The following is a 26,357-nucleotide window of genomic DNA, read 5'->3' on the forward strand; positions in this document are numbered from 1 at the left end:
CTCCGATGAACTATACAGCCATGCGCACTTGATATCGTCCCCTCTCAGCTAGCCATCCATAGTCTCACATCAGTGACACCATCCCCAAAATGAAAGCACTCACCCTCGACGCCGAAAAGAAAACCGCCACCGTCCAAGAGCTCCCGCTCCCCTCACCAGGCCCAAATGAGCTCCTCATCGCCGTCAAGGCCATCGCCCTCAACCCCGTTGACGCGCTCTACACCTTCCAGCCGCTCGGGAGCACCGGCCGCGTAGTAGGCAGCGACTTTGCCGGCCTGGTGGTCGCGCGCGGCCCGCCTGCCGCGGGTTCATCATCGTCGGACACACGGAACGGGCAGTCCAACGGCGGCAGCCCCAGCAGGCTCCGCCGCTCCAGCACGGCGCTCTCCACCACCATCAACCGCGGCGACCGGGTGGCGGGGTTCCTGCAGGGCGCGTGCAGCGTCAACGAGCGCCCGGGCGCCTTCGCCGAGTACGTCGTCTGCCCGGCCGATCTGGTCTGGCGCATCCCGGGCCACGTCCCGTACGAGGAGGCGGCGAGCGTCAGCCTGTGCGGGCTGACGGCCGCGCAGGGCCTGTTTTTCCGGCTGGGCTTAGACGCGCCGTTTCAGTGGGAGGACGAATCGGATGAGGGCGTGCTGAGGCGCGTGAGGAGCGAGACCAGCCAGGATGGCGAGGCGGGTCGCCGCGGAGATATAGTGTTCTTCGTGGCCGGCGCTTCGACTTCGGTGGGGCTGTACGTTGCTCAACTTGTGCGACGGAGCGCCGAGCACACTGGCCGCAAGGTCAGGTTGATTGGGGCGGCGAGCCCGAGGAATTGGGAGATGCTGAAAGAGGAGCCGTACGCGTATGATCACCTGGTGGACTACCGGGACCGAAGCTGGCCTGAGCAAGTGCGGAAGGCCTCATCTGGCGGAGTGCACTATGCTTACGATGCGATTTCCGAGGGTGCAACGGTCAGAGAAGTCAGCTCAACCCTTCGGAAAGGAGGGAAACTGGCGGTCGTGAGATCAAAAGAGGCTGGCGCGTGGCAGACAGAAGGCGTGAATGCAGAGGCGATTTATGGAGCAGTCTGGGAAGGCCTAGGAGAGGACGTCGAGTACCAAAAGTTTGTGGTACGTACATCTCCAGCCAAGAGGTCCTTTGCAACGGCATTCTACAAGTGGCTATCCGATGGAGGCCTCTTGCAACCCAACCCAGTGCGAATTATGCCTGGTGGACTGGAGAAGGTTGTACCAGACGGTTTTGCCGTGCTGGGGACGGGCGTGACGAGTCGCGGCCACAACAGGACGGAACTCCACATGAGACCTATCAGTGGTGAGAAGCTTGTATACAAGATTGAGACCGAGAGGAGAGGCAGCTTCGGCGATGGTCATATTGCGTGAGATTCTTGGGGAGGCGTTTTATGTGAGTGCTCCAAATTGTGTTAATCAGTTGGTTTGATTTCCTGCTATGGATCTTAATGATAATGATGCTGTCATGAACTGCGCTCTGGAACCTGATTCAAACGTTGAATGTGAACTCCCCTTCCGACAGAGAAGTGCCAAGTCATCTCCCTCAAGTAGCGCAATGAGTCCCCCAAATCTTCGGTATTTTCTCATGTACTCATACGCTCATCTGGAATTCCTTCCCCGTCCCCATCTTCGGAACCCCAGTGAGCATCGCCATTTTTATCACTTCAAAAGCCACAGCATCAAGAAGATAGCCAAAACAGCCGTAGCCCAGCAATACTGCTCCGGTGTGCCGAACTCGACTTTATAGGTGGGTAGCAGATGCCGCGGCTGTGCCACGGCTGCGTCGGTAACATGAGCATCCGAGCTGTGGTCTTTCATCTCGCGCAGGCGTCGAAGCTGATCATCCTTGGCCTCGATCTCTCGCTCCTTCGCATGCAGCAGGAGCGCCTTCCGCTGCACCTCCTCGATCAGCTTCGCTACCATCTCCGGGACTTGCTTCTCCTCGCTGGAGATGGGAGCCTCAAAGTCAGCGGATTCCACCCACTTGTCGCAACATGGTATGATCTGGTAAGGCGAATTTGCATGCGGTCCGGCGTCCGAGTGGACCTTGAGCCAAAGAGGACAGTTCGCGCACGGCTCCTCCAGCACGTGTCGAATCGAGGTGTTGGTGACGAGTCGGACGATGGGCTTGTTGGTGTTGGGGTCGACCTCGTCCACGAAGATTACCATAAGGTAAATCTTGCCGGGGTCGTTGTCGAGGTATCGAATGTGCACGTACTTGGTGCCGCGGACTGTCGCACGTTTAGATCGCCAGATGTCGAGTTCGATGTAGCCAGGGTGGATGCTGGCCTGTGAGGGATACAGGTTGTAGTACTTCTGGAGGATTTGCTTCGGGTAGAGGCCCGCATTGATGCTTACGCACTGCATGGCCTCGCGCCAGAGCTTGGAGACTTCGAAAGGTGCCGCCATCGCTGCGTTTTCAGGCAGGGTGTGACGAGATGGGTAGCTGAACCATGAATCGTGGTCGGAGCTAGAGTCGTTGAAGTGCTGTGAAGATTGAGTGAGATCTTTTTGAGCAATATCTGAGCCGTTTTCACGGCCTCCCCTGTGGTGCTTAGAAGGGGATGAGGAGGCAGACAAATCATAGCCTAAGAAGGCAGCGCTTTGGGGGTCGCTGGAATCCATTCTTGGATCGTGATGAAAAAGTAAGAAGGTAAGGATATCAAGTGCTTTGGTAGAATTAAACACGATTCGCTTGATGATTGACGGCTGTGTCTGGGTACAACAGGAGTGTTCTGTCGTTCAGTTGGGTAGTGATTGAAGGTCAAAGTTTGTTGTGAACAGAACCAAATGGAGGGGCAAGTGGGTGGCAGAGAGTCATCGTTGGAGTTTTGCAGAATGATGGGGCACAAGAGTTTGGGACGCAACAAACGGAGACCTTCCAGAACCGTTCCAAGGTGACTCTAATATCTGCCTTGTTTAGGCTGGATTGCAGCGGGAGTCTCAGATAGGGGAGGCTACCTGCAGTGCTGGCAGGTTTGGCGACTTACAGGAGACACTTTCCAGGAGCCAACTGTTGTTGTCCATCCCACACTTGCTTTTCCCCTTGCAGCAAAGATAATAGCAATCGGATTCAAACTTAATTGTACTATGTATCACCTCATAACGTGCATTTGTATTCCATAGGTAGCCGCTGCAGCTGCCACCCCTTCTTAATTCAACGGCTCGGCGGATTATGCGGTCCGGGTACCAAACAAGGCTCAAGTTTTGGACACATTAGAAATGGCACGTATGAATGTATTGCGATCCATGATCTTTCTATGAATTGTTCGTCATGTTGCTCCCATCCCGCTATGTGTACCTTGCATCCACCAGATGCGAGCACTTCATCGTGTTAGACAATTTGCGAATGCGCCTCACTACTTATTTTCATAGCGAGTTTCTAGCTGAGAGGCGGAAGAAGTGATCGGCGATTCGAGCCTCACACATCGGATTTATGATCACTTGTCCCTTTCATCACTTACAGGAATATGTGGACAGAGTCTATGTAGAGAGGCTGTGTGAGGAGCAAAACCTCACAACAGCCTGGCGCATCATAATGCGGGTCATCTACCCGGCCAAAACTGAAGGCGGGTACTGAAATCCTTGGCTGCAAGAACTCAACCTTTAAATGTTGTCTTGGAAAGCGGAGCGTCTGTGCGCTCCGCTCTCTGAGTCTCGCTCGTTCAAATTCAGGGCGGAATAAATAGGGCTTTGACTTGAACAGCTATGAAAACCCTCCCTGTGACGCTGGTATATCAAAATTTTGCTTCTTTGAAGTGAATAGCGGGCCGCAGCGTACTGTCCCGGGCCTCCAACCCAGAGAAGACGCTCTGCCCAAAATAATCAGAACGGTACCTTGAAAGTTTCCTTAGCCTGCTCTTCGGCCCACAAACTCCCAACAGTCAGCACGCATACCTTGGTGGCCAAGAGTTTCGAGAGCAGCTTCCAATTACATTTGCTGATGGAGTGCTAAGCGTGATGCCTGTTTGAACACCTGTCCAGGAGGTGTAATCATGATGTTGATTGCCCTCACTGCAGGGCAGGCATTTTCGTGTCAGGGATCATGCCTAGACTTGGGTCGGAGTTCCGGCTGAGGGGCGCAAAATTGGCAACAAATATCATCTGATCCGAAGGAGTAAGCGATTGAAGGAATACGAAGCTCCAAATTGAACTTTCACATGTTTCTGGAGGTCACTATGAATCAGCAGAAGTGACATACATCGAAACAGCTCTGCAGGCTTCCTGCCACCTAATTTGGACATATTTTGTGATACCGTGCTAAAATTGTCCGCCCAATCGTTATGAGACCAATGGTCACATTTATGTGGCGTAACACAAGTAAGCTCACAGTTCAACTGCCCCTGCATATTGGAAACAAACCAGGGAGCAAAACATCTGGCTAGGTGAAGGAGCGCGGGTTCTTTCCGAGATATCTCGTTTAGCGTGCCATGTGCTTCGAGCTCAGAGGGGATGCACATCGGCGTATGTTGGAAAAAAGCATTGGTTTGTGTGACAAAGAAGTCGACGAGCTGAAGTGGGCGATTGCCAATCAGAAGACCTTCTGGCCGCGCTGATGGCGGTCTGAACACGACCGGTATGCTTGGCTTAGGCAGGAAGTCTGCTATAACCCTGTTCGCATTCTCGTGACTACTCCTGGGCATAATTCTGACATGTCCTCCTCGGTTGCGTTCAATAGCCTATCATTGTTGAAGCTGAAAGTCGGTGTAAGCAGGTCGTTTCAAGCTGGGCCTTCATTCTAGCTGTAACCGACGACGGCTTTGTGTCCCGTCTCAGCCTTAACAGCAGTCAGCCGGAGTCAGCCCTAACAATCCACGCGGCCCACGCGATGAGTACGCTGCGGGCTAGTGAGATGAATCATATTTGGTATGTTGGTCAGCACAAATCCCAGGCAGTTACAATTGGTCATCGATTAAACTTGGAATCACGGTGGCATAACGGGCCGTGTCGTTTTCATCAGCCAGCTGAACGGTTGTCATATACTTTTGGAATGGGTCGCCTGAACATGGGTTGTGGCGAAGGCCTACTATTCCAGCGGGCTATGCTTCGTACAGAATGGAAGGGCATGTGGGAGATAAAGGGCTGCCTCCCGCCACCTGCCCGTCTCTTTTCTGTGATCATAATTGTCTTAAAATTTGTAACTTAATGCTAGTATCTTCTAGAAGGGAAAATCAAACAACATGACTTCAAACATCGATCTCAACAACATCCAAGGGGACATCCTGTGAGTCTCGTTCATTGAACGCTTCTTGAGATTCGAGCCACCTCGGTGGAGAGCTGACAATGGTTTTCCAGATCTGGACTTCCCAAGAAAGCCGAGACTTTCTACTTCTTCGAGATTGACAAAAACCATGTTGATGCGTTCCGTGCTCAGCTGGCCAACGTCGTGCCTTTAATCGCCTCCGACAAGAGTGTCTCGTCTGGTCGGGAACAGATTGTGGCGCACAAGAAGAGTCACTCAGGCCTTTTGTCTCTCGCTTTCGCAAATATTGCTTTCTCCTCAAAAGGTCTCAACAAGGTGCGATGCTCTGCTTTCCTCAGGCTTAAACCTCTTACCATCCTTTTTCGCTCTAGGTGGTGGGCCGACAGCTAACGGCCCTATGAACAGATCGGAATCGATGCAGCAGGAGCCAAGGACACCGGCTTCACTTCCGGCATGTTGCCAGATGCGAAAGAACTCGGTGACGCTGGGACATCAGCCGATGGAAAGCCTTTCGATCCTAAGTGGGTTCCTGAATTTAAAAAGGGGTCCATCGACGGCGTCATCGTCGTTGCGGGAGATTGCGAGCGAAGCGTAAACAAGAAGCTAGATGAGGTCCTCGGTGCCTTGAAGAATACAGTCAACAAAGTGATCAATATCCCCGGGCACGTCCGCCCCGGTAAAGAAGACGGTCATGAACAGTACGTATAATAATGTTGCTACTCCGTGACGAGGGTGCAGATATCGAAGATAAACATGTACTGATTCGTTGAATAGCTTCGGGTTCTTGGACGGTATCTCCAACCCGGCTGTGGCTGGTGTCAACAAGGACCTATCGGGCCAGGGACCGGTTCAACCTGGTGTCATCCTGCTCGGCCGCGATGGCGATCCTGTCACGGACCGACAAGGCTGGACCAAAGACGGGAGCTTTCTAGCCTTCCGCTTCCTGCAGCAGCTTGTGCCTGAGTTTGACAGGTTCCTGGAACTCAACGCGCCTCGGGTCAACGATCCTGCCGTGAACACTGCTGAGCTTCTCGGTGCTCGCCTCACCGGCCGCTGGAAGTCTGGCGCGCCCACTCAGGTCACACCTCTTCATGACGACCCGAAGCTAGCGGCAGACCCGACCAGGAATAATGTGTTCACATTCGACAATGGTAACCAGGAGAAATGCCCCTTCGCAGCCCACGTCCGAAAGATGAACCCGCGTGGTGACATCGACCAGGTCAATGGGATCAACCCGCATCGTGTCATCCGCCGGGGTATCCAGTATGGGCCTGAGGTCAATGACAGAGAGAGGAAGCAACACAAGACAGAGAAGGACAGGGGATTGTTGTTTGTCAGCTACCAGAGCAGCCTCGAAAATGGATTCCAGTTTCTGCAGAAGCGTAAGTGGAGCCTGCTTCTCATAGTCGGGCAGCGAGTACCAAGTATGCTGACTTCCTGGACAACACAGGCTGGGCCAATGCGACCAACTTCCCACCGGATGCACCCCCGAACCAACTCCCCGGCTTCGACCCTCTCATTGGACAGGTCGATAACACGGTCCACAACGAAGGCCAAAGGTCAATGACTGGGTCAAACCCGCAAAACGTTGCGGCGACCCTGGACCTAGGCTTCCAGGTTTGGGTAGTTCCGAAGGGTGGCGAGTATTTCTTCTCGCCTTCGATCTCTGTCCTCCGGGATACCTTTGCAAAGAATGCAAATGGCGTGAATGGGATTCACGTGAATGAGAAGGGCGTGAATGAGCTGTAAGTTGGTGCGAAGATAAAGCCCAGCTGTTCGATTGTTTTTTTCCCCCTTCAAAATCCCAAGGCTGAAGGTCTAGCAGAGATCGTGAAGAGATCCAGACAGATAAGATCTCATGTGCCAATTTTCATCGGATGATGAAATCTTTCGCTTCCTTGTTTAAATTCAGGACTTCTCCGTCCATCAAACCATCTAAGTAGCACTCGCCAATAAATTCGAACAAAGTTACAGATTCAAATTCAGTACCACACTTTCGTAGGACTACAGGGACACTGCATCCGTAGAGCACACAAACAATGTCTCCTTTTTGTGCTCTTCTGGGGGCTACTCCAATGGAGCCATCAGTTGTGACCATGAGGCGACGAATCTTTCCGCCCATGACGCCTCGTATCCGAGAAAAGGCGCTTTTTGAATGTTTCAAAATGGGCTCTCCAGTGATAGTTGATTTAGAAGCGGTGTTTTGCAATTGACAAATATCCTTCACAGACAGTCCATGTATACGGAGGTCTTTGTTCAGCTCCCACCATTCCAGGAACCAGGGTGGTCCTGCTGCTCCAGGCTCACTGCCTTCATTTGCGGTCATCACGAGCTGCCTCAACTCTCTTCCGTACTGTGGAATCGGCGCACGGAATTCAAGGTATTTATCTTGTCGGTCGAGTACTATGGAACGGATAAGCCCTCTATATGTGTTCCCATTACTTGATTCGTTCGTGAATGTAGTGTTGACTGGGGACGTGGATGCAGTGCTTGGTACGAAGCGACCGTCCGACGATGGTATGCCCCCGAGCCCATCGATAGAGTCGATCATGACGCCTCGACATTTCAGATGATTGAACATGTCGCTTGAATTCGCCACGGGCAGTTCAGCACCAGAAGCTTTGTAAGCTGATATCCTTTTCACTTTCTTTGCTGATCTTGGTGGCCCGGTGACAGGTCTGAAGTTGGCCAAGGGCTCATTGGCGCTCTGGCTGACCATAAGAGGGACCACATATGGCGGGCAATGGACGCGCCAGTCAGGCAGCCAGGTTGGCCAGTCCGTATCGTGGCTTTGGAAGAGTTGCGCAAAACATATAATGTCCAGACTTCTGTAATGGGCCAGGAAAGCTTGAACGAGGCCGGTGTAGAGAGTCCTTGCATCGTAGCAATACGTCGGACGGCCAATCATCTGCTGGTCTTCCTCACGAGCGAGGCCATGCACCGCCCAGATTCTGTCCCTCGAGTCGGTCGTTTCATAGTCTCCGCAGAACGCCATCAAGGATACTAGGCTCATTTTATAGCGATTCTGATCATGTTCGTACCACTGAAGGAGCCTCCTGCGATTCCAAGCTGTGGTCCATACAGTGGTCTTGATGTACTGCTCCAAAGGTCCGCATAATTCAAGTGCGTGTAATCCCCTCCGAAATTCATGGCGAGATATAGATTGGGCACCGCAGTAGAAGGTCAAGTCTTTGGCTAATATGAATTCCTGCAGCGTCCAGACTCTTCGCCACCAGGGAAGATCCAGAAGGCTTTCCAATGGCTTCCAACCAGGATGGTCTATCAAGTCCGCAGGCATGGATTTCCGGGCACGCTTTTTATAATCTCGGCGAAACTCGTGTCTTCGCTCGGCGAGATGTGACAGCAGATTAATGGCTGTAGTTGTGTCATCGGATCCATCGGCAAGCCAGACAATGGTGCCTTTGGCCTGGCGATATATCTGGCCCATGAGCTTGACTTGTGACGTGCGCTCACTGATGTTGTCCTGGTCGATGCATATAGAGTCTATCCAGAACCAGTCTTCCGCAAGGTCGAAGGACTCGGATGAGGTAGAACAAAGCATGCGAAGAAGCGCTAGTACATTTCGCAATACGAATTTATTATGGCCATTCAGCCGAATGAATTCTTCGTGATGGTCCTTGACGACGCCCCAGGTGTAGGAAACTGTCGTGAATGGCGGACAGCTTGGGTCAGTAAGCGAGTAGGCCGTGAGGTCCCCGCTCACGTGTCCGCTCCTGATGGTGTCATCTCGGCTCAACTTGATGAGGCGGATTTGAGCAGAAGAAGTGTTCAGATCCCCGTACAAGGCTGAGCGTGTACGTGGTTCCGCCATTGGCCCATCGTGTCCATGTTGAAGGGCAATGAATGATGACGGTGGACGGAGGCAGCAGTGTTTGCAGGTGCTCTCGGGGCCTTAGATTTGGCTGCCATACATGGCCAGTCATTGGTCTCGCATCTTGGACTACTGCAGCGCTAACTTGAAGAGGTAGTAAGCGGGGCAACGCAGCGCTACTTTACTATCTCATCTATTGAGTTCATACACCATACCTTCAATCCTGATACGATGCGTCGTGTTACTCGTGAGGCTTGAGAGAGAGGATCTATGCCAATCACTCATGCAGCCTAGTGGTGACGAGATATTATGCTTCTATGCAAAAATCCATTAGTGGTTGGAAATGAAGCTACAATTATGCCTTCAACCTCACAAGGACCCTTTTTGAGACCGTCAATGGTACTGTTGACGCAGCCGCCCAGTAAGCAAGAGCTCATCTTGCTGAGACATGGTCAATAACGCCTTAAATCCTCTGAACATTTACAGTGGGCAATTTTACAGATATCATTGAATTACCAAGCGAGCATCGCAGATTGGCATTCTTAAATCGACCTCACCAACCGCGTCGCTCTATGCTGCTTACCTAGCACGCGTTTTAGGTCCGGCACTAACCTCCGGAGCACTCGAAACGTCCGCGCCGGCACTGATCAACGTACAAGACACCAGTTTTGTCAGCCTCCAAGGTTGGTGAAGGGCGTCCACTATGGCTTCATCATCAAGGCCAAAACTCTCTTGTCCTAACGACGACTGAATACATATATAGACAGCCTGTGGCTGCTCTTCTTCCTCAGAAATGGATAACATTGAACACCAATCCTCCATAACTGAGACCAGGAAAGCACCACAGTCTTGAACTCACCATTCATCTATCACTTTATTCATCCATTTCAAGTCCAAACGTCCTTCAAAATGCCATCTGGTTCACCTGTTGCCCTCATTCTCGGAGCTGGCGCCAACGTCGGACAGAATGTTGGCCGAGCATTTGCTGCCAAAGGCTATAGGGTCGCATTCGCATCCAGAAGCCTGAAAGAAGAAGAAAGCACCCCTTCGCAGGTGCACGTCCGGGGCGACTTCACAGATCCGCTTTCCGTAGCTGAGATCTTCGCGAAGGTGAAGACACAGCTTGGACCCCCATCGGTGGTAGTTTATAACGGTAAGGGCCCCTATCATGACATCGTGGAGACATAAAGACTGACCTGGTTTGAAAAGCTGGTGCTGCAACCCCTTATGATGCAAAGAATCCACTGGGTCTTGCTTTAAAGGACTTCAACCGTGACTTCGCCGTCAACACGACCAGCGCCTTCGTAGCGGCTCAGCAAGCTGTGCTCGCTTTCGAGCAGCTTCCGAAGTCTGCATCGAGGACTTTCATCTTCACCGGGAATTGCACTAATGTCGCTCCCATTGTAGCGCTGATGGGCCAGGGCGCTGGCAAGTCAGCCACCGCCCATATAATCCATTGCGCGGCAGAAGGTTATAAGGATAAAGGGTTCAAGTACGTCAATACAATTGAGTGATTTACTTTCTTCTGCTAATGCAGTTCAGATTCTACTATGCGGATGAAAGGAATGCGGATGGCTCGGCCGTGTATAGGGCTATCGACGGACCTGCACACGGTGTATTCTACACTGAGCTCGCTGATGGGACCTCACAGGGCCCATGGCATCAGACATTTGTCAAAGGTGTTGGATATAAGAAGTTCTAGGTTTTTGAGTCTCCCTGGACAATAGCAACAGAAAGCTCTGCAGTCAGTGGCTGAATGCCAGAATACACTTCATTTGGCCACCGTCGACCCGTCTCACCGCATAACCTAGTTCCGTTTTAGTGCGGAACCACCACTCTGATTTGTAATACGATATCTTGTGCTCCTTTGTCAAGCAGCTCTACTGAAGCTTCACCCGTCGAACTTGTTGACTCTTCCTAGTCTTGAGAACGTCAAAATCGGTAGCTAACACAAGTTTGGGTCCAACTGAAAATCCGAAATCAATCCACAAGCCATTACTGAGCATCAGTTCCCTTCTTTACGTCTCCTTTAAAGATGGAGGACGGCACAATCAGAGCTACATCAGAGCCGAACGCGGAAAAGGCTATCGTAAAGGTCAGTCATGCGGATGTATCGGTCTTGGGTTTAATTAGTCTGAATAATGCTTACCTACCAGGCCTGCGACATGTGCCGCAAGAAAAAGATTAGATGTGAACCAACCCCGAGCGGCTGCGCACAGTGCAGCAAATCTAGGGCAAACTGCCACTTTACCCCTATCTCGAAGAGGAAGACAACCCGAAGGCCATCTGGGTGAGTCTGCTTGGTCTAATTGCATTCCAATTCTCCATTGACATGGCTATAGCTACAAACATATCAATAAGCTCGAAGAAAGGCTCAAACATCTGGAAGATCTCCTGCAACATACACTCGAAAAGAATGGCCTTCCAGAAGTCGGCCCAGCAGATAAGGCTCACACGCCATTCCGTATTTTGGATCTGGACACCAATGAGGAAACTCAATCGAACCTTCATCGTTCAAGCACAAGGGGGGTGACGTTTAGTCCGCAAGGCCAACAGGGTACTTTCGTGGGAAATAATTTTGTTGACAGTGACTTGGGCTTGCCTCAGTCTCCCAGTCACGACCAGGTATTGGGCGAGACCACGCTGGTTCACGAACCACCTGGCCTTCCTGCGCAGCCTTCGCTCACCTGGAAAGGGAGTCTGGAGCTTGGGCCATTCTCCTTGCCATCATTTCACGAGCTTCCTGCCGAACCAGTTGCTCTCGAATTGGTGAAGGAAACCTTCAGGAACTTCAACTGCTATTTTCCGCTGTTCGATGAGGAGGACTTTCTTCAACAATTTCAGCACCAGTACTCACAAACAAGCCCTAGCAACCCGGCCTGGTGGGCCTGCATCAACGTCGTCCTCTCGCTGGCATATCGATTCCGCGCGATGCAAGCCCTGCAAACAGCATATGAAAATACTCAGTCTTGTGGGTATATCCATAACGCGCTTGCAGTGGTCTCGGAGCTTAGTGTATTACGCCACAGCCTGCCCGCAATTCAAGCACTTGTGGGCATGGCCATTATTCTCCAAGGAACACCCAACCCACAGGCGTCCTCAGTACTCAATTCGGCTGCATTGAGACTCGCTCAAGCGATGGGCTTGCATAGGAAGACACAAGATCGGATTTTCTCTGTGAGACAGATTGAGCAGCGAAAACGGGTGTTTTGGATCGCTTACTTCCTCGACAAAGATATCAGTCTCCGTATGGGTCAGCCCTTTGCTCAAGATGATGACGATATGGACATCGAATTACCTACAGAAACTCTTACTGACCTAACACTCATCGGTCTCGGAGACGAATTCCGGAAATTCAACTTCTTCAACTCCCGAATCGGACTCGCGGTAATACAGGGACAAATCTACAAAAGATTGTACTCCGTTCAAGCATCAAGACAATCCGAGGCGCAGAAAGCGGCGGTAGCTTATGAGTTGAATTCTGTGCTGGCTTACTGGAGAAGCAGTGTGCCAGTTGACTTTGAAGACAACCTTGTGGCGCCGCTCCAGACTCCTCTTTCGATCGGGTTCATTCATATGCTTATTTTACGTTTCACTTATATCAATTGTCTTGTCATGATCGATCGACATTTACCGCCACTTGATTCCACATCGCCAAACCCACGCCCTGAATTGACAGAATCATTCATGTTCGCAGAAAGCCTCTGCATAGTTGAATCGCGGAAGTCAATCCGCTTGATCCAGATCACGCCACCGGGTGATTACGCCTGTGTCTGGTAAGAAACATTGACTCATTTGGCGCCAAGTATATGACTAAAGTTAGAACATGCAGGATTCTGCTTCACTCTTTCTTTGCGGCTGTTGAAGGTCTTCTCAACAATCTGCTCCGTCACCCTGGGTCCCCACAGGCATCTTCCGACCTTAATATCGTGGAGCCATTCATTCGGCTGCTTGAAATTTTGGCTGGGAATAAGAGGCAGTGCGCGCAGTCTGAGGAGGCAGAACAGATGTATCGTCTCTGCACCGAGTTGAGGAGTCGAGCAAGAGAGGCTGTTGAGCAATCCAACATGAGCCTGGAATTTGGTTTAATGTCGGATCTTGAGCAGTGAACCAAGTTGCTTCTTGAAGCAACAGGGAAGTCTTGGACTTTGAATGTGCACGAAGCCCAAGGATTCATGGTGCTAGGACTGAATCGAGGAAGAAAAAGGGAAATAAAATGACTAGCATTAAGTCTTACTTCCCATGGATCGAGTCGATGCAGACTAAGGTAGAGTATATCCTCCATCAATGACTAGGTCACTTCCCGTCATGTAACTTGATGCATCACTCGCGAGATACAAGTACAGGGCCTTGATCTCCTTCACGTGTCCCTGACGGCCCAGAGGCGTCATGCGAATACCTTCATTGATGACTTTCGGCGAGGCACCCATTTTCGTGTCGAAGAATCCCGGCGAGACAATGTTCACCCTCGCGAACTCGCGCCATTCCCTAGCCAGGCTCTTCCCAAGCTGCGTCACGGCCGCCTTCGTGGAGTTGTAGACTGGTTGGTCAACCGGCACGTTGACTATTCGCGCAGAGATGCTCGAAGTGATGATCAGGTTGCCAAAGCCTTGCCTCTTAAACACCTCGCCGGCGAATTTGGCGCAGTAGAAGACACCGTCGACGTTGACTGAGTACTGCTTCTTATACTCCTCGATCGTCTGCTCGGTGATGGGCTTGGAGATGGCCATCCCCGCATTTGCCACGAAGACGTCCAACTTTCCAAAGTCTTCCACGATAGCATCTATAGTTTTCTTGACTGCTTCTGGGTCTGACACGTCGACCTTGTAGGCCTTGGCTTTAATACCGTGCGTCTTAGCAAGGGCTTCTCCCTTGGTTATGGCAGCATCATTGCTGTTATATAACAAGGCAACGTGAGCCCCTGCCTCTGCCATGGCCTCTGTTGCTGCATATCCGATCCCATCTGAGGCGCCATTGATGGCTACCACGCGTCCTTTCATGCTGAGTTGTTCGAAGACATTAGATGGGGTGTCGGGGACCGGCTTATGCTCGCGGGGCGCAGCCGCCACTTCGTCGATGGTCATAGACATATTGAGAGGTGTGTATGTATTGACAAGGTTGGAGGATTTCTGTGCTAACCGGACAGTGAAGGGAGGGTCTCCAAAGATGAGTCTGAAATCTAATCCTTAGAGCTTTGATTTCTCATACATCGTGACGTCTTGTTACAGTGGACTGCACCTTGCGGTGGGGAAGTGGGACTGCTTCTGCGCGTGCTCGGGCCCTCATTCGGCCGATTTCCAACCGAGGCGCTCTTTATACCCGACCGTGTTTGAACCATGATCGTCAACTTTTTCCAGGCGAACATCTTGACGGCGTTGCCGGCTCGGTCAGGCTGTTCGAAGGCGTCTCATACACCTAGGTAGACTAGTAACTGATGTTCCAATTCCCAGAGCCTCTCTGTGCCGGCCCCAGTTGCTGTAGTCGCCAGTTCCTGACGGATCTCACCTGAGGGGCACATGCGTGCGTGCAGCCGCCAAATTCATTGGTTCTCTTGAGCTTTCAGGGGTAGGGGGCCCAGTGAAGTACGCGTTCATCCCCAGCTCCTCAACAGAGCCGTATAAAGTGACAATCCATACCACAGACGTTAACGACAGCCAGGTTCACTTTTTCTCGACCGCCAGTGAATGCCAGCAAGAGTCTCCTTGTGCAGCATGAGAGCTCATCTCGTGGTCGCTGCCAGCTGGATCAGCAGCATTGGCTTCGCCAGCGGCATTGAATTCCCAAGCAATGCGACGGAGATATTTGGCCCCTTTGTTCGTGACAATGGCACGCTTTCAGCCTGGATGTCAACATACCCGGACGAGACGCTCCTGACGCAAATCAACATCCCAGGAACGCACGATTCGGCAACTTGGAACTACACACAAGCTACCCAAGATGCCCTGGCCAATATCACGGCAGGCGATGGAGAGCCCATGTACCCACCCGAGGTCTTCCGCTGCCAGAGCGCCAGTATCATGGATTCCCTGAGCGCCGGTGTACGTTTCTTTGACCTGCGCTTTGCCTTGGACCCTGCCGGCACCAAGCTCGTCTTCTGGCACTCGCAAGCCCTCATGTCCGAACGCGCGACGGTAGAGGACGTGGTCACTGCTTTCTACTACTGGCTGGACTTGCATCCCTCAGAGACGGTGATTCTTTCGTTCCAATACGAAACCTCCACAACCGCCAATGCAACTTTCGATGCGACGGTGCAGCAGTTGATATTTGACATCCTCAACTCGACCACTGCGGCCGAGTATATCGATCAAACGCACGATTATCTGCCCACGCTTGGCGAAGCACGTGGCAAGGCTGTGCTCTTCAAGCGCTTCGACCTGGACGAACTTCCAGAGGAGTACGAAGCTGCGTTGCCTGGCCTGCATTTGTCTCCGAGCTTGTGGACGGATGACAGCAGAGACATATCCCTCACATACAACACCGTGATGAACTTGACCGCTTACATCGAGGACTATTACGAGCCGGACGATTTGGGCGACAGTTCCACGGCAGCGGCCAACATAGCTGCCAAGGTGAATGCCACGGCTTCGCATCTGGTGAAGGCGACCTCGGGCTCTTCCGACTATGATCGAAGCTTGTTTATCACGTTCGCATCAGCAGAGCACAATACTGCACTTCCAGTGGCAGTGACGCCTCAGATAATGGCTCTTGGGACTGGCAATTCATCCACACCTCTGGGTGGAGTCAACCAGCAAATTCTCCCGGTAATCCAGAGTTTGAAGGGGGAAAGAATGGGGATTGTTGTTGTGGACTTCTGGGATGAGCCCGGAGACCTGATTGAAAGTATCTTGTCCTAGGTTCATAGAACTCGAAGGGCTGCAGGTAATCTGTGTTAGCGAACATCTAATTCGGGGTCTGTTACAGAATTTGGGAAGGCTTAAGAAAGCCATGCAATTTCTTTGATGCCTACGTGTGTCTCGTTGCCTTCATTTCAATGTCATTGCAAGTTGGCTTCCGCAACCGTAGAATTTCGCCCTGAGGCCGCCGCCACCCCAGAGGAGCAGCATGTCTACGAGTGGGACGTCGAATTTTATATCCTATATGTGGGTAGCATTCTGATGGAGATGCATGCTGGCTGGTAAAGTAATCGACAGTTGCATTTGCCAAGACTCCGGAGCCGTCAGCCTGTGGGTGTGGCGTGCTCTGTGGCGGACTGCTTGCGGCCCGTGAGGTCTCTTCACTGACTCTGTGTCCATCAGCACAAGCTCCTCGCCACAGCTTTATGGAGATCTGGATTGTCGACCTGCGCCATTCTCGATGTCTTTGGCCTCGCAGATTACTCGATGTTACTATTGATGATCGTCATTGGCCCTGCAGGGGTCTCAGACCCCCAGGCACGAGCCCACTCCGGAAAGCTTCGTGTTTGGCTCGAGACGTTCATTACGTCTCCACTTCCCTCACCGACTTCATGCTCCATGGCCAACGTCCATCGCACTTCACTCACTGCCGTTTACCTATTGGCACCCGTTTCGACCAAGCTAGATGTCCACCATCAAACACGCACACGGGCCGCCACATGAAGAAGAATGGGTGACTTGATCGAATCGCTATTCCAACGACAATGTTCTATGAATCAAGACCCTAACGACCTCGGCTGGCCCGACCACGACCCCGAAGTGACTGTTCTTGAAGTTGGGGGCCGGAAACCCGTTGGTGAATCCTCCTGATACCCCTGTGCACGTGCTCTGGGCGATGGTCTGACGGGGCAGCCAGATTCATGTCGATGCCGGAGCCCACAGGAACTCAGGCACTACCTGGACCGCCGCAATGAGGAAGACGACGACCCATTCTGGGACGAACCTGTGTCCAAGAGACCTACATCCCTCAGATTATTGTGAGCAGGCACATCTGTCACTTTCTCCGGGTACACTCATGTCGTTCGGACACTGCATCCTAACTCGGTCTCAGCTTTCTTCCATATTCCGGCGACGGCGGTAATGAGAGGACGCCGTTTTCCCAGAAATTGCCCGAGGTTGGATTCGCGGAGCTCTTGTGTGAGAAGGCTGGGTTCGCTCTACAGTCCGGGAACGACTTCGATGATAGCGATGATGATGAATGGGTCTCGCCGTCGAGTTCGCCCCGCCAGTCGGCCATAACGACCCGTGGAAGAAGGACAAGAAGTGAACTTGACAGGATAGACGAAGAGGACGAAACGACGGACCATGAGCAAGAAGGTCAGTGACCTGTCCCAGCTCGTTATTCTGCCGCTGACCTCTGGCAGCTCACTTCAAACAAAGTTGGGTCTGGGAGGCACGGTATATCCGTTCCACCACACAGGCTCTGGCAGATCAGGACGCGACGACGTATTTCTGTATCAACTTCCCCAAAGCACTGCAGAAACGCATATCGGACACAATCCACAGTCTCACAGCTTTGGCGAAGAACCCGCTTTTTCTAGACACACTCATAATCGACGAAGTCATAGCTTTCTATCGCGACGCAATCAAAAGACACCGGGCTCAGCTCCTGGCACTTGTCAGTCTCCCAGTCCCACAAATGTGCCTCAGTCTCCGGCCTCCTTCTGATCCGCACAACACATCCCTACAAAGGGTAGTATTGCAATTGCTAACAGCCTGCGCCAGAACGATGACGACTCCAACAGCACCGACCTATCCATAAAGCTGGAGGAGTTGGTCACACAGTGGCGTGTTATCCTCCGAGATATACAAGACATGCAGGCGCATATCCACCATCTGCGTTCTGTGGCCGACTCCAGGTCAGCTTTGAAGCAGGAGCGGGCAGCCTCGTCCCATCTCCAGGTCAACTTCCACAGACACACGCGCCAAAAGTCCAGCGATGTCTTCGGGCCCCCTGCGACGGAGATCCTGCAGCTGCAGCTCTCGACCTGCGACTTTTGGGCCCGCTGTGTGAACATGTATCTCGATCGAACGACGGATCGCATCAAGAACTCGGTAAGACTGCACCTCGAGAGCCCCCCCCCCCCCCCCGGGCCGACCCTTCTTCTTCTCCAACGCTTGGAACAAAGCGGGACATACACAAACAGCCCAACGCTAACAACAACAAAACAGACCTACCGCCTAAGCAAGACAATCCCCCTCCGGCGCCGCGGCTCCCTGCCGCAGCTGAACAGGCGCCTGAGCAACTTCACGATCGAGGTGGCGGTGCACATCCAGCGCAACAGCGCCTCGGTCTCCACGCTGGCCATGTCCTTCCTCAGCACCGTCTTCTTCAGCCCGGACGGCCTGCTCTTCGCAATCACCTACTGGTGGTGGATCATCGCCACCCTCATCGTGCCGCTGACGTTCGTCATCCTGCACCTCTGGTTCGAGACCCTGGCCGCCAACGTCGGCCTCGTGCGCCGCGGCGACAGCGACGGGAGGCGCAAGCCCCTCGGCCGCGGCACACGCCTGGGCGGCGTTGCCGAGGATGGCCGGGAGGACGGTGATGTGGGCGAGGGGGAGGCAGAGGTGGAGGGTTAGTTTTTCTCCTGGCTTCGTGATTTCTGCGTCTCGAGCTGAGGCTGCGCAGCGCTGGCATTCGCTTGCTCTTAGCAATCTGGTGATCAGCGTTGTGGCGACACATGAGCCCTTGTGCTGCAAGCAGCATTTTTGACCTTCGTTCTACATAGCATGATTTTCTTTTGTAAGCATGTCCAGTCGCAGGCGGGAAAAGCATTTTACGCACAGCATAGCCAGGCACTCGAATCGCCTGCCAGCACCGGCCACAAAAGAGCCACCGGAAACAGATCATTCTCCAGGCGTTGGGGTTCAAATTTAGAGCTTACTTTGCATATACTACACATCTTGTCTCAAATACTGTTATCGACTCGCTCCCTCGAGTTACCTCAATGCTGGTCTGAGCCTTGGAGAACAGCTTTTACCATGCGGAACTTAAGTCCGGTACGTGCGCTTACTTGTAAGACTCATCCCCAACCCAACAGTTGAGCACTCGCGCTGTACATGCATGATCAGACCTCGCCAATAGTAACCCAAATTTCCGCGGCAGAGTTTGAGAGCACGTTGTCATGTTTAGGTTTTTGAATTCAAACAAGCTATCGACTCGGGCAGGCAACGCCTGGGGTTCCCTTTGGTAAATCCGGAAATATTTGAACGCCATGAAAATGCTTGACCTCATACTGTTTTAGTGTGCCGGCCTGTTTTCCGAAACACCCTTTTCTGAACCTCCATTTGATGGCCGGAACTTTATAATCATTGTGAAATCCCTTACGCCATTGCCTTTATGCTACCTGTTCCCGAGCTCCCCAAACAAATCAAAGTGGTATAAGTGCGCCAAAAGCGATCCCAAACTAAATAGACCCAGATATTCAATGTCACTGCGACGACTGCTCAACGGGGCTGGTGGATCGTCGGCACCCATCACTCAACTTGAAGTTATATAACTTCACCTCTCCATCTTCACTCCCCGACGCCATTAGAGCGTCTGACACAGCGACCGATGTCACAGGTCCGGTGTGTCCAGCGAATGTACCGGTGCATCTGCCGGATCGTGGATCCCATGTCTTGACCAAGCTGTCGTTGGCTCCAGTCACCATACGGAGACTGTCGCACTCAACAGACCAGATGCCCTCAAGATGGCCCCATTGGTTACGGATCACGCGGCCAGTCGAGCTGTCCCATAACTTCAGAGAAGCGTCGAGGCCTCCGGACAGGATGTATCGGGCGGGCAATGGGCGATCAGGCTGATCGATGAAGCCTGGCCCGTAAGAAGCCCGGAGTTCGAGTTCAGGATCGCTGGGGTTGGAGTCGGATTGCCCCGGCGCCGACGTCGAGCTATGCCCACTGGATACAGACATGGTCTCGGTGGGATCTTGGCCAGCGGTGGCAGGATCCTCGTCGGGTTCGAAATCAGCTGGCAATCCCAGTACCTGCTGCACGTGACCGACGTGGCCAATGAATTCTCGGATGATCTTGCGAGTATCGAGATCCCAGAGAACGACAGTGCAATCATCAGACCCGGACAATAGGGTGCGGCTGTTCGTGTCAACCTTGACATTGTTGACCCAGTCCACATGGTGTTTTAGGCAGAATGCCTCCTTGTTCGAGAAATTGTACACCCGAATAGTGTGGTCAATGCTTCCCGTGGCAACCAACTCATCCTGGAAATGCACAGAGATGACGCCATCCGAATTGGAAGAAAGTGTCCGCATACACTGCCCGGTGCGCCAGTTCCAGACCTTGACAGTACCGTCCAGGCTGGCACTCAAAAGTTTGGTATCATCCATCTGGAGAGAACGGATTCCTCGAGTGTGCCCTTTCAGGGTCCGCACTTCCTCGCCGCTTTCTAAGTTCCAGATCTTGATTGTGTTGTCGTAAGAGCCCGTAGCAAGCGTGGTGTCATCCCAAATCTGCAAACATGTGACACCATTTGTATGACCCTTGAAGGTCTTCTGAGTGTACCGCATCAGCTTCCAGTTCACGCCGATCTGCCAACGGTCCCGGTAAACATCCTTCCACGGGCGCCTGTGCTCGACGGCGTCTTCGGTGGAGCCAACTCGAGATACACACTGACGCTTCGAGGGGCCGGTTTCTTCGGAAGGGCTTGCAGTTCTCTTTGGAGACGCGGGTGTCTTGGGCGTGTTTGGTAGGGGAAGTGTGGGTGGTGACAGAGGCATAACCCGTTCGGATGGCTCTTGCTTCTGGCTTGCTGCGAGCCGCCGTTGCCGAGTCCAGTTACGTAGCCTGTTACGCTCCAGTAACGGAAGGCCCCATCCACACTTTGTGCATTTTCTGTCGATGTGCTGCTCGCACATCCGGTGCCAGACGGCGTCATCATCCGCCAGAACTCGCCAGTGGCGAGATACTTGTGCTGCCTTGCAGAGCGAGACCGTATCAAGTGAAGAGAGGATCTTGATGGAGATCTCGTTGGGCAGTGCGGAAATGAAGTCGATTTTCAGTTGAGATTGTACCTCGCGAGAGACGAGACTGAGTTGAGGAAAGCAGGACGATGAGAGGATACCCTGAATCATTAACTCTCTGTGCTTGGAGGGTGCAGCAGAAAAGAGACTCCAGACGTGCGTGATGGCCTGTTGGTCAGCTTGGGGGAGCTTTTCAAGTTCCTGTTCCAATGTCAGTAAACGCCAGGGCTTTTCCCTCTCCCTGTGTCTCCTTCGAGGGGACAACATACACTCTGGATCATGGCCATCTTGTTCTCGTCGGCAGCTTTCCGACATTTCGAGTCCGGTCGGTGCCGGTAGCAGAACTTGCTGTTGTACTCCTTCTGCCTCGATGGCTCGTTTGGGTATGCCGATTCGATCTTGGAGACAGGAGCGTACAAGCTCGGGACATGTTCCTTAAGGAAGGGCGTGACCGTCTGGCCAACTAGAGTGGACGACATGTTGACGAGGCGGGACTTGTCCTCCTGCTCCTCCTCCGGGCGTCTCCTATCGCAGTTGAGCAGCTTGTTGAATTTTGTAACGTTGACCTCCTGAGCAGAGTCTACCTCACCGTCCTCGGTGTGCGGTGGACTCGTGGGGAAACGTGGGCGAGTGTCAGGACGGCTGTGGATAGAATTGGTAGCGCCATCAGGGCGCAAGGAGGCGTCATTGTTTTGCGAGGCCCGACGTGGAAGAGCCGTCAGAGAAGTGGATGGAGGCTCCATGGTATATGTGTGCGAGACCCAAAGTTGGGGAACGGTTGTGCAGGACAGGGGCCGCGGGTTGATTCCTGTCCAATGCCCTTGAGAGAAGATTGCGCCAGTTGTTGAATTATGCTTCCATTGGAGAGGCCTGCAGCAGGGTCTGGACAGCGAAGTAGACGGTGAGATCGGTACAGCTGGAGATGGCGTGCTGGGTAGGCGGGGTGACTGGTGGCCGCTGGGCTTCGCGCGCGGGGACTTGGCTGGTCAGAAAAGAAATGAAACTGGAATCCTGTCTCGGGACTGTCTTCTTCTCTGCCGGTGGTTTTCTTCGGGGAGGGTAGGAGGCAGGCAGTATTATGGTTTGACTAGGCAGTCAGGGTGGTGAGGGCGAGGGCAGCGCAAGAGGAGGGATGGACTGTGCTGTGTCTGAGCTTCGGGCACGCAATGGCAGAGTGTAGATTCCGCAATCAGGAGGCGGCCGTACTGTTATGTATGTATTATAGTTGCAGGTGGAGGACGGCTTGTCAATGTCGTGCCTCAGCCAGTTTAATGTACTGTACTGCGGCGTCTCGTCCTTGTCCTTGTTCCGCGCTTGTCCTTGTCCCCGTGCTATGTAGCCGAGACTTTGTCCAACGTCGCTGATCGTCCGACGCCTGGGGTTGCGTCTTGACAGGGCAGGGGATGGCGGTGGGACCAGAAGGGTATGGATGTCGTGCGTTCGCGAATTGTGGTGGAGGATGGCGAGGTGAGTTCCAGGACAAAGAGTGGATGACTGCGTCGGTGGTCGGGTCGGTACTGAGAGATCTATGTCGCGGCGAAGGGTGGAGGAGGTAGCATGTAGCAGGGAGGGTGGACAGCAGGGACAAAGGAGGCAGAGGAGGAGGAGGAGAGTGGATGATGTTGGTTGTGTATGCTGCAGTACTGCGTGCCGCTGTGGTGGAATCTGGGGAAGGACGAGAGACTAGACTACACGGTCTGGGCTGGGAGGTGCGATGAAGCGGCAAAATGGCGACTTCGCAAGGGTGTGTGTGCAGTGAGTCCATGTACCATTCCGTCGCAGGTTGTATTGTAGATTAGATGGCGGCAGGTACTAGGTACAGAGGGGCAGGAGGCCAAACCAGTGATGGGCCAACCTTGGGCGACTCCAAGCCATACGAGCGGCCTAGTACCGTCTACCTTACGCAATCTGCCACCCTACCCAACCTATACCCAACAGAAAGGTAGTGTGTACATAGCGCAATTCTCCATCACAACTCCTCTCTCTCTCTGTGTCCGCCTCTGCTCCTCCTTCCAGACTCAACTCTGACTGCTTATCACCATCCTCATCCTCATCTTGAATTCGTACTCTAAGAGTCTGACCATCTCCGTGTACAGCTGGCTCCTCTTGACGATGACTTGTCCCCAGCAATGGCCTGAATGAACGAACAACAAACGTGCCACGCCGTGCCACGCCATGTCCATTCTACTGGGGGGCTTGGGCATTTGCTGCTTGCCAATGCGGATTGCACCATCGCAGCGCTCCTTTCTACACAACCTTCCCCTTCAGGCTGTCAGGCCAGTGGCCAGCCAGGTCCTCGTTTGTTCCCTATCCAAGCAAATCCTGCCAAATCTAGGATCGGCCGTCGAACCCGTCGGGACAGGCCTGGCGCGGAGCACATCATCGGGCCCCCTGTTTACCTTATTTGCTCTCCCCACAAGTCGACTGTACTTAGCACCGACTGTGCTCCTCACAACTGCATCCAGCCCTACCTAGGTACAGTACTTCCCCGAGATATTACGGCATCGTGTCCATTTTCCCCGGAAAACACTGTCCATCGCCTTGCGTGCCACTCTCGTCAGCTGCCTCAGCCTTGACGAAATGCGCCGTCTCTGAGCATATCTCTGGTCAAAGTCAAACTCGGCCGGTCCAATTCTGAGTCAAACGTCGCCAGGACTTGCACGGCTGACGTGACCGCTCCACTTGCAAATTCGTCTCCAAAATCACGCCTTGGATAGCCGTTGAGCCGCCCGATCAGCCGCCCCGACATCCGCCGCTTGACAGGCAGATATGATCCACTCCCAGGGCTCTATCTAATAGTAACTGCCGTGGGCCGCTCCTCCGGTCACGCCTGCATATCCGCCCCTGAGTGGGCTGCCACACTCGTCGATCTTATCTAGGTTCAGATATCAAAGAACATGCGGGCATGTGGTCGGCCTCGAGTTCGACAAGCCATCAATAAGTGGAAGCTGAATTGACTGTGTCTGGCGACAAGTCGCAATGCCAACAACGAAATACCAGGCTCAATAGACACTCAAAAAAAAAGTAGAGATTGGCCCGGCAGCCTGTTCCGAAGCGGACCGCCATGGACACTGATCTGCAGCTCCACCGGTCTGGTCTGGCTATCCTAGGATCCCTCATGTCTCGCAGTGGGATGGCCTCCTCTGCGCAATTGGAGGTTTGTAACTCGGAAACAATTCTCAGCAAAATCTGGAGCTGCATTACATAACGGGCAATATTCTTCTGCGTGTAATGGCACACCCATTATTGAGCACTGCAGGAGATCTCTGTTGTGTACTCCGCAGGCGTGCTGTTATCTCACCTGTCGATTGTCGCCCGAACCACTGGGACCCACATCCGACTTCAGGACCGCTTCTCGATCTTTGATAGTTCGGTCACCACACGTGGGAGGATTCAAGAAAAGATGGGCGCCCTAGTATCTGGAGCGCATCCAGGGTCGTGAAGCCCGAGAGCCCCATTAGTCCCCCACAGTAGGAACAGCAGCCATAATACAGCTGTCACGCTCGTCCGTTGCTTCTGGGGACCGCGTCAGGTCCGATGGCGATGAGACCGATGGCGTGATGGCTTCACTTGCGCGTCGGCGGGCTGGGCTGGCTCCACGATGCTGAAAATTGCAATCCGATGACACTCCTTTTCTTTTGCGGTGGGACGAACCCGGGCACGCAATTCCGGTCCTCTCGCCCACACGCTCGCCTCCGGTCCGGCGCCCGCCCACCGACAGCCGCCGAGCCGTGGAGCCGTCGCTTTCATCGCGTTCGCGTTTACTTGCGACGACATTGCCTCAATCAAGATGTTGGCCACATGGCCACTGGTCTTGATTGCACCATCTCGCACGGGATAGAAGCTCATGCTGACAATTCGACGTAAACGTTATGGATCTTTCTAGGTGTATGGCTGACCCAAGAAAAATTGAAGTCTAGGCCCGGGCATCGTGAATCATGCTTCATCTGCCACTCGATGGTGCCTGTGCCGTCATGCACGGAGTATATACACACCCCAGGGGGGCTTTCGCGAAGCACGAACTAGGGATGAGCTATTAGTACCAGCTACAGTAGAAAGACAGGTATGATCGCTATTCCAATTCACAAGGCGACATCCCTTATGCATACGGCTGGTCAGTGGCGGTCGTGGGCCAACTGCACCTCAGCTTTGCTCGGTGCCGCCTGCATGTGCAGTCGCACTATTGCAAAGAGGCCTACTACACAAGGCTATGATCGGATGTAATCAATGCATGTGACCGCAGTTTATGAGGGGCAACTTTGGTTCAACAGTGCGGCGGTGACAACACACTTGCTACTTCCAAGATCTTTCGTCCATTCTACGAGCTCACTGCGACTCTTAGGAACTGTGTGCGACCTGCGCACTCCTTGCCAAGCCTCTTCTCGAGCTGTGGCTGAGCAGTGACTGCTGCAGTCTGCATTTTGTACCGCGGATCACCGGTGTGCTCAGGTCTCGAATTGCTGCCCACTGAGTGGTGGGAGTGAGGTGTTAGCCGCCACGTTCGCAGCTCGCTTGGCCAGACGCTGTGAGTAATCTTCAGGATCGCCGCTGTCAGTGGCCGGCCAGCCTGGTCCTGCCGTAAGCCGACACGGGTTTTTTCGAACGGAAGCATGTCCTCGAATGCAGAGTTCAAAACTGTCGCTCTGAAGCATGCCCAACAGAGATTATGCATTTGAGCCAGGAATTACAGGCTTGCTTTTCTTTTAAGTTTCGTTGACAGTGATCATGCTCAGATCAGAGACCTGCCAGGCACAGAGAGCGTTCACGTTCGTGGGATGATCTACGATGTGTCCCCAGCCGTCTGGCACAAGGATTCCCTCAGCGTGGGTATACCCCAGACCCGCTTATCATTGGCTGTTATCTGCACGCATCGCGTCAGTTCACCGCAGCTGAGCAAAGCCAAGTGGCTTCACAACGTGTGGACAGTTTTTCACCTCATCGCAACGAGGGTCAGTCTACAGCACTATCCTCTCGACGCGCACAACGCGTTAAATCAATTGACAGTGGGCAAGCCCAAACGAGCACGCGTTGTGGTCGGTACACAGTGCCCTGAGTACCACATGTGCGCTTCTGCTTCAGGTCTTGCAGGACCAACGGCCGGCAGGCGTCTCAATGCAGCAAGGAGGAGCCAAGTCAATCAAAGTGGGGACTGAATCCGCTCCGATCCCACTCTCGCACCTGAAGCCCAAATGATGCGAAGGAACAGATCAGGGGACAGCACCACCCACTCCGAGAAGCTGCGATGCACTCAAATCTCCTATTCCCCGCGCTCACACCCACGCCAAGATCTACCGCTATAAAAGAGATACGCACAGCAGAAGAACACTCGGCCCCCAATCCTACACGGGGATAAGCAGTCGGCGTATCCGCCGCTCCCGCTCACACGCGGCGGCGTCCGGACTCCACAATTAATCA

General features: G+C 53.2%; 10 protein-coding genes across 10 annotated transcripts; 6 read left to right on the plus strand and 4 right to left on the minus strand.

Moving 5' to 3' along the window:
- Nucleotides 1–89: 89 nt before the first annotated feature.
- On the plus strand, nt 90–1,385 carry J7T55_014239 (zinc-binding oxidoreductase; the record flags this gene model as incomplete). Its single annotated transcript, XM_053132302.1, has 1 exon — nt 90–1,385. One exon carries the CDS (start codon nt 90–92, stop codon nt 1,383–1,385), a length of 1,296 nt encoding a protein of 431 aa, XP_052989840.1.
- A 288-nt stretch (nt 1,386–1,673) lies between these two features.
- On the minus strand, nt 1,674–2,639 carry J7T55_014240 (uncharacterized protein; the record flags this gene model as incomplete). The annotated part of the gene is made up of 1 exon (XM_053132303.1): nt 1,674–2,639. The coding sequence occupies one exon, from the start codon at nt 2,637–2,639 to the stop codon at nt 1,674–1,676; it is 966 nt and encodes a 321-aa protein (XP_052989841.1).
- A 2,555-nt stretch (nt 2,640–5,194) lies between these two features.
- On the plus strand, nt 5,195–6,966 carry J7T55_014241 (dyp-type peroxidase family protein; the record flags this gene model as incomplete). The annotated part of the gene is made up of 5 exons (XM_053132304.1): nt 5,195–5,238; nt 5,310–5,532; nt 5,623–5,915; nt 5,992–6,599; nt 6,668–6,966. The coding sequence occupies 5 exons, from the start codon at nt 5,195–5,197 to the stop codon at nt 6,964–6,966; spliced, it is 1,467 nt and encodes a 488-aa protein (XP_052989842.1).
- Nucleotides 6,967–7,087: 121 nt separating this feature from the next.
- On the minus strand, nt 7,088–9,049 carry J7T55_014242 (uncharacterized protein; the record flags this gene model as incomplete). Its single annotated transcript, XM_053132305.1, has 1 exon — nt 7,088–9,049. The coding sequence occupies one exon, from the start codon at nt 9,047–9,049 to the stop codon at nt 7,088–7,090; it is 1,962 nt and encodes a 653-aa protein (XP_052989843.1).
- Nucleotides 9,050–9,958: 909 nt separating this feature from the next.
- Nucleotides 9,959–10,751, plus strand: J7T55_014243 (uncharacterized protein; the record flags this gene model as incomplete). Its single annotated transcript, XM_053132306.1, has 3 exons — nt 9,959–10,202; nt 10,259–10,541; nt 10,592–10,751. 3 exons carry the CDS (start codon nt 9,959–9,961, stop codon nt 10,749–10,751), a joined length of 687 nt encoding a protein of 228 aa, XP_052989844.1.
- Nucleotides 10,752–11,084: 333 nt separating this feature from the next.
- Nucleotides 11,085–13,158, plus strand: J7T55_014244 (uncharacterized protein; the record flags this gene model as incomplete). Its single annotated transcript, XM_053132307.1, has 4 exons — nt 11,085–11,144; nt 11,283–11,339; nt 11,411–12,825; nt 12,882–13,158. The coding sequence occupies 4 exons, from the start codon at nt 11,085–11,087 to the stop codon at nt 13,156–13,158; spliced, it is 1,809 nt and encodes a 602-aa protein (XP_052989845.1).
- A 153-nt stretch (nt 13,159–13,311) lies between these two features.
- On the minus strand, nt 13,312–14,139 carry J7T55_014245 (l-xylulose reductase; the record flags this gene model as incomplete). The annotated part of the gene is made up of 1 exon (XM_053132308.1): nt 13,312–14,139. One exon carries the CDS (start codon nt 14,137–14,139, stop codon nt 13,312–13,314), a length of 828 nt encoding a protein of 275 aa, XP_052989846.1.
- A 621-nt stretch (nt 14,140–14,760) lies between these two features.
- On the plus strand, nt 14,761–15,903 carry J7T55_014246 (1-phosphatidylinositol phosphodiesterase; the record flags this gene model as incomplete). The annotated part of the gene is made up of 1 exon (XM_053132310.1): nt 14,761–15,903. One exon carries the CDS (start codon nt 14,761–14,763, stop codon nt 15,901–15,903), a length of 1,143 nt encoding a protein of 380 aa, XP_052989847.1.
- A 771-nt stretch (nt 15,904–16,674) lies between these two features.
- Nucleotides 16,675–18,546, plus strand: J7T55_014247 (uncharacterized protein; the record flags this gene model as incomplete). The annotated part of the gene is made up of 6 exons (XM_053132311.1): nt 16,675–16,728; nt 16,846–16,940; nt 17,015–17,280; nt 17,328–17,581; nt 17,689–18,018; nt 18,136–18,546. 6 exons carry the CDS (start codon nt 16,675–16,677, stop codon nt 18,544–18,546), a joined length of 1,410 nt encoding a protein of 469 aa, XP_052989848.1.
- An 851-nt stretch (nt 18,547–19,397) lies between these two features.
- On the minus strand, nt 19,398–21,685 carry J7T55_014248 (sulfur controller 2; the record flags this gene model as incomplete). Its single annotated transcript, XM_053132312.1, has 2 exons — nt 19,398–21,143; nt 21,212–21,685. 2 exons carry the CDS (start codon nt 21,683–21,685, stop codon nt 19,398–19,400), a joined length of 2,220 nt encoding a protein of 739 aa, XP_052989849.1.
- Between the last annotated feature and the right edge of the window lie 4,672 nt (nt 21,686–26,357).

The sequence above is a fragment of the Diaporthe amygdali genome (genome assembly GCF_026229845.1).
Source record: "Diaporthe amygdali strain CAA958 chromosome Unknown NODE_30_length_622097_cov_64_914702, whole genome shotgun sequence".
Classification (NCBI taxonomy): Eukaryota; Fungi; Ascomycota; class Sordariomycetes; order Diaporthales; family Diaporthaceae; genus Diaporthe; species Diaporthe amygdali.